The sequence below is a fragment of the Oncorhynchus nerka genome, linkage group LG2 (genome assembly GCF_034236695.1).
Source record: "Oncorhynchus nerka isolate Pitt River linkage group LG2, Oner_Uvic_2.0, whole genome shotgun sequence".
Taxonomy (NCBI): domain Eukaryota; kingdom Metazoa; phylum Chordata; class Actinopteri; order Salmoniformes; family Salmonidae; genus Oncorhynchus; species Oncorhynchus nerka.
Genome location: NC_088397.1, coordinates 17,199,889 through 17,206,290, shown reverse-complemented (window position 1 = coordinate 17,206,290; position 6,402 = coordinate 17,199,889). Strand labels below are relative to the sequence as shown.

General features: G+C 49.1%; 1 protein-coding gene across 1 annotated transcript; it reads left to right on the top strand.

Moving 5' to 3' along the window:
• Nucleotides 1-1,871: 1,871 nt before the first annotated feature.
• Nucleotides 1,872-5,615, top strand: LOC115124755 (C-X-C chemokine receptor type 2-like). The gene is made up of 2 exons (XM_065023864.1): nucleotides 1,872-1,958; nucleotides 4,139-5,615. Exons 1-2 carry the CDS (start codon nucleotides 1,952-1,954, stop codon nucleotides 5,212-5,214), a joined length of 1,083 nt encoding a protein of 360 aa, XP_064879936.1. The 5' UTR covers nucleotides 1,872-1,951; the 3' UTR covers nucleotides 5,215-5,615.
• Nucleotides 5,616-6,402: the final 787 nt, after the last annotated feature.

Sequence of the window (6,402 nt, the reverse complement as noted above, 5' to 3'; positions counted from 1 at the left end):
TTAAGTCATTTAGCAGACGCTCTTATCCAGAGCGACTTACAAATTGGTGCATTCACCTTATGACATCCAGTGGAACAGTAGTGCATCTAAATCTTTTAAGGGGGGGGTGAGAGGGATTACTTTATCCTATCCTAGGTATTCCTTAAAGAGGTGGGGTTTCAGGTGTCTCTGGAAGGTGGTGATTGACTCCGCTGTCCTGGCGTCGTGAGGGAGTTTGTTCCACCATTGGGGGGCCAGAGCAGCGAACAGTTTTGACTGGGCTGAGCGGGAACTGTACTTCCTCAGTGGTAGGGAGGCGAGCAGGCCAGAGGTGGATGAACGCAGTGCCCTTGTTTGGGTGTAGGGCCTGATCAGAGCCTGGAGGTACTGAGGTGCCGTTCCCCTCACAGCTCCGTAGGCAAGCACCATGGTCTTGTAGCGGATGCGAGCTTCAACTGGAAGCCAGTGGAGAGAGCGGAGGAGCGAGGTGACGTGAGAGAACTTGGGAAGGTTGAACACCAGACGGGCTGCGGCGTTCTGGATGAGTTGTAGGGGTTTAATGGCACAGGCAGGGAGCCCAGCCAACAGCGAGTTGCAGTAATCCAGACGGGAGATGACAAGTGCCTGGATTAGGACCTGCGCCGCTTCCTGTGTGAGGCAGGGTCGTACTCTGCGGATGTTGTAGAGCATGAACCTACAGGAACGGGCCACCGCCTTGATGTTAGTTGAGAACGACAGGGTGTTGTCCAGGATCACGCCAAGGTTCTTAGCGCTCTGGGAGGAGGACACAATGGAGTTGTCAACCGTGATGGCGAGATCATGGAATGGGCAGTCCTTCCCCGGGAGGAAGAGCAGCTCCGTCTTGCCGAGGTTCAGCTTGAGGTGGTGATCCGTCATCCACACTGATATGTCTGCCAGACATGCAGAGATGCGATTCGCCACCTGGTCATCAGAAGGGGGAAAGGAGAAGATTAATTGTGTGTCGTCTGCATAGCAATGATAGGAGAGACCATGTGAGGTTATGACAGAGCCAAGTGACTTGGTGTATAGCGAGAATAGGAGAGGGCCTAGAACAGAGCCCTGGGGGACACCAGTGGTGAGAGCACGTGGTGTGGAGACGGATTCTCGCCACGCCACCTGGTAGGAGCGACCTGTCAGGTAGGACGCAATCCAAGCGTGGGCCGCGCCGGAGATGCCCAACTCGGAGAGGGTGGAGAGGAGGATCTGATGGTTCACAGTATCGAAGGCAGCCGATAGGTCCATGGCCCGAAGCATCCAGTGATGATCCGCGGTCCGGAGCATCCAGTGCTTTGGTCCACTCCTTTCGACGAGAGCTGTTACACTCATTTAACACCTGATTTACTTAACAAAAGGCACACCTCAATAGGTGGTCCAGGCATGTCACATGTCATGAGGATGGCATAACATGTTCTCATCAGACCAACTCCTTGAATTCCCTACAGCTTGACGTTTGCAGTTTTGCCTATAAAACACTATATTGCTCAAAGCATATTTTTGTACCCTTCAGTGTGTGTGTTTGACTAATTATTCTTGGGATATTGCTTTAAAAACAGTAAAAGTTCAAAAATCACTGGATGATGTCTTTAAGTGAAGATGTCTCAACAAAGACAAGGCATCAGAAGTTAAAGGCTAGTCTTTCTCTGTCTGTCTCTATCTTGCCATAATATATATAGTAATGTCCTCTCAGATTCACCAACAGCTGACAGAAAAAGAAACTGTCTAAAAAGTTCCAAACTATTGTCAAACTCTTTTTGATAATTCAATGAAAAAGTGGAGTGTATAACTTTCATTTCTAATCATTGAGGAGGCAGAATTTGAGGCTGGGAAATGACACACGTGCAGTGACACAATATTGGTCACTAAACAGGATATCTTGACACTTCCAACCCAGCTGTGATGTCTTTAAAACAGTGGCAATTCCCTCTTCATTATCATAGAGCTGGTTGCAAAAATGACAGGTGAGAACCTATATAGTTTGTAGAATACTCATGAAATTCGGATGGAGGGATGGATTTAAGGGGAAGGATGGGTGGGTGGATGGATGGATGGGTTTGAGTGGATGGGTGGATGGATGGGTTTGGTAGATGATGGATGGGTTGGGATGGATGGGTTTGAGTCGATGGATGGATAGATGGATGGGTGGATGGATGGGTTTGGGTGGATGGATGAGACTGGGTGGATGGATGGGTTTGGGTGGATGGATGGATGAGTTTGGATGGATGAGTTTGAGCAGATTGATGGATGGGTGTGGGTGGATGGATGGATGGATGGGTTTGGGTGGATGGATGAGTTTGGGTTGATGGTTGGATGGGTGTGGGTGGATGGGTGTGGGTGGATGAATGGATGAAGGGATGGGTTTGAATGGATGGATGGGTTAGAGGGAATTGATGGATGAGTTTGGGTGGATGAATGGATGGGTTTGGATGGATGAGTGATGGGTTTGGGTGGAATGGATGGGTTTGGGTGGATGGATGGGTTTGGATGGATAAAGGGATGGGTTTGGATGAATGGATGGGCTTGAGTGGATGGATGGATGAATGGGTGGATGGGTTTGAGTGGATTGATGGGTTTGAGTGGATGGATGGGTGGATGTGTTTGCATGGATGGACGGGTTTGGGTGGATAGGTTTGGTAGATGGCTGGATGGGTTTGGGTGGGTAGATGGATGGGTTTGCGTGGGTGGATGGATGAATGGATGACGTGATAGGGTTTGGGTGGATGGATGGGTTTGGGTGGATGGATGGGTTTGGTGGATGGATAGATGGATGGGTGAGTGGATGGATGGATGGATGGGTTTGAGGGTGGGTGGGCAGATGGATGGGTTTTGGTGGATGGATAGATGGATGGGTGGGTGGATGGATGAGTTTGAAAGATGATGGATGGGTTTGGATGGATGGATGGGCTTGAGTGGATGGGTGGGTGGATGGATGGATGAGTTTGAATGGATTGATGGATGTGTGTGAGTAGATGGATGGATAAGTGTGGGTGGATGAATGGATGAAGGAACAGGTTTGGATGGATGGATGGTTTGGGTGGATTGATGGATGAGTTTGGGTGGATTGATGGATGAGTTTGGGCGAATGGATGAGTTTGGGTTGGATGGGTGTGGGTTGATGGATGGAAGAGTTTGGGTGGATGAGTGGATGAATGGATGGGTTTGGATGGATGAGTGATGGGTTTGGGTGGAATGGATGGGTTTGGGTGGATGGATGGATGGGTTTGGATGGATGAGTGATGGGTTTGGGTGGAATGGATGGGTTTGGGTGGGTTTGGATGGATAAAGGGATGGGTTTGGATGGATGGATGGGCTTGAGTGGGTGGATGGATGGGTTTGGGTGGATGGATTGATGGGTTTGAGTGGGTGGATGGATGGATGGGTTTGGATGGATTGATGGATGAGTTTGGGCGAATGGATGAGTTTGGGTTGATGGTTGGATGAGTTTGGGTGGATGAATTGATGAAGGGATGGGTTTGGATGGATGGATGGGTTTGAGTGGATTGATGGATTGATGGACGAGTTTGGGTGGATGAGGGATGGGTTTGGGTGGAATGGATGGGTTTGGGTGGATGGATGGATGGATGGGTTTGGATGAATGAAGGGATGGGTTTGGGTGGATGGATGGGCTTGAGTGGGTGGATGGATTGATGGGTTTGAGTGGGTGGATGGATGGGTTTGGGTGGATGGATGAATGGGTTTGAGTGGGTGGATGGATGGGTTTGGGTGAATGGGTGGATGGATGGGTGGGTTTGGGTGGGTGGATGGGTGGTTGGATGGGTGGGTTTGGGTGGATGAATGGGTTTGGGTGGGTGGATGGATAGATGGATGGATGGGTGGGTGGATGGATGATGGATGGGTTTGGGTGGGTGGACGGACAGAAGGGTTTGGGTGGGTGGATGGATAGATGGATGGGTTTGGGTGGGTGGGTGGTTGGTTGGTTGGTTGGATGGATGGGTTTGGGTAGGTGGACGGACAGACGGAAGGGTTTGGTGGGTGGATGGAGGATGTGATGGATAGATCTGTAGAAAGACATGTACATCTGTTGACTGTATAAGAAGCTTTAGATATGATCACTTAGACTTATACTGTTATTCTATCATAAAAATATCCCCATTGACTACTGTTTTCCCATCTCCAACAGAGGTAGAACAATCATATGTCCTGGACTATGACTATGATTACAATTCAGCCAACGACTCCTATTACTTCAACATCACCTCCTTTGACCTGAACTTTAACACATTCTCCTGTGCAGCTCAGCCCCTTTCTCCCGGTGCCGTCATATTCCTGTGTGTCCTTCACATCGCCATCTTCCTATTGGCTGTTCCTGGTAACCTACTTGTGGGGCTCGTGATTGGCTTCAGTCAACAGTCCCTGACCCCATCCGACGTCTTCCTGTTTCACCTGACTGTAGCCGACGGGCTGCTGGCTCTGACCCTGCCCTTCTGGGCTGCTGCCACGCTCCACGGATGGATCTTTGGTGACTTCCTGTGTAAGTTCCTCAGCCTGGTTATGGAGGCTAGCTTCTACACCAGCATCCTGTTCCTGGTGTGTATCAGTGTCGACCGCTACCTGGTGATCGTTCGCCCTGCCAAGTCCCGTAAGGGCCGCCGAAGGGCCTGCAGATGGTACGCCTGCACCTTCATCTGGGCTCTGGGGGGCGCCCTCTCTCTCCCTGCCCTCTTCAACGACGCCTTCACGCCCCAGAGTGGTGGTCCTACGAGGTGTGCTGAGCACTTCGACCTCAGCAGCGCCACCCACTGGCGGCTCGCTACTCGCGGCCTACGCCACATCCTAGGGTTCCTGCTCCCACTAGTTATCATGGTGGCGTGCTACAGCATCACCGTGGCCCGGTTGCTGCAGACGAGCGGCTTCCAGAAGCACAGGGCCATGCGGGTCATCATTGCCGTGGTGTTCGCCTTCCTCCTGTGCTGGACGCCGTTACACATGACGGTGATGGCCGACACCCTGATGAGGGCCAAGCTGGTGCGCTTCGACTGTGCTGTGAGGAACAGGGTGGACCTGGCCCTCCAGGTCACCCACAGCCTGGCCCTGGTCCACAGCTTTGTTAACCCAGTGCTGTATGCCTTTGTGGGGGAGAAGTTCAGGGGGAACCTGGGTGCCCTGGTCAGGAAGTCACGAGGACCAGAGAGGGGGTCGTCGTCTCGATTTAGCAGGTCCACATCCCAGACCTCAGAAGGGAATGGACTGTTATGATTGATCTGACAGGTTGTCTCCACATTACTTTGAATCAGGGTTGGGGTCAATTCCATTTCAATTCAGGAAGCACCCAAAAATTCAAATTCCAATGCTTTTCAATGAGGACATTTTTAAAATTCAAATTGGAGTTTGGTTCACTTTCTGAACTGACTGGAATTGAAATGGAATTAACTCCAACCCTGCTTTGAATAACGTATAAGATTGTCCCTTTGTAACATATTGTAGTTTAACATTCCTTGCTTGACATTGAATATGTGCTGGCACTATCAGGCTGCTCCTGTATGTATGTGTTCTTTAAGTTAATGTCCCTCCATAAACTAATGCCCCTGGTGTCTGTACATGTATATAATGCCCTCTGTTGTCTGTTGTATGACACAATAAACTCAACTGTGATGTGACCAACTAGTTCCAAATCTTTCAACACTCCAGAGTCAAAACAAAAAAAGTTACCTTCCAGGGGCTGGCAGATGTATTTTAGGTCTCAGGCAAGCTATCTCACCATACATGGTTCAAAAGGCTAGAATTGTCTCCCTTCTAGTGTTTGGTATTAAGAAGGCCCTACAGCCGGTTTATTACCCATCTGTTATTACCAAATGACTATTACCCCCATTCACCAGCAGAGGGCAGTCATTACGTGGGTCTGAATGGGATACCAGCTCTGACTGCTCCATAGGCCTCCTGATTAGCCAGCTGGTGAGGACAGCCATAATGAGGTCACTACTATTTAAAAGCTGCCCAGAGTATGTCACAGTTATGATATTGGACCGGTCTTCTGTTTGGATGATGTGGATAGGGAGTGGTGAGAGAGAGAGAGACCATTTGTACATTGTTAAAACACTGTATATATATATATGACATTTGTAATGTCCTTATTGTTTTGAAACTTCTGTATGTGTAATGTTTACTGTTAATTTTTGTTATTTTTCACTTTATATATTCACTTTGTATGTTGTCTACCTCACTTGCTTTTCAATGTTAACACATGTTTCCCATGCCAATAAAGCCCTTGAATTGAATTGAGAGAGAGAGGGAAGGAATCATTACTCTACTGTTGATACAGTCCCAACATGTTTTGCATATCATCAACCAAATCTTCAAGATACATATCTTTAGTCCAATAGCTTGAAAACTTGACTGCTGACAGGAAAACATGTTGGGACTGTATCAACAGTGGACTAATGACAA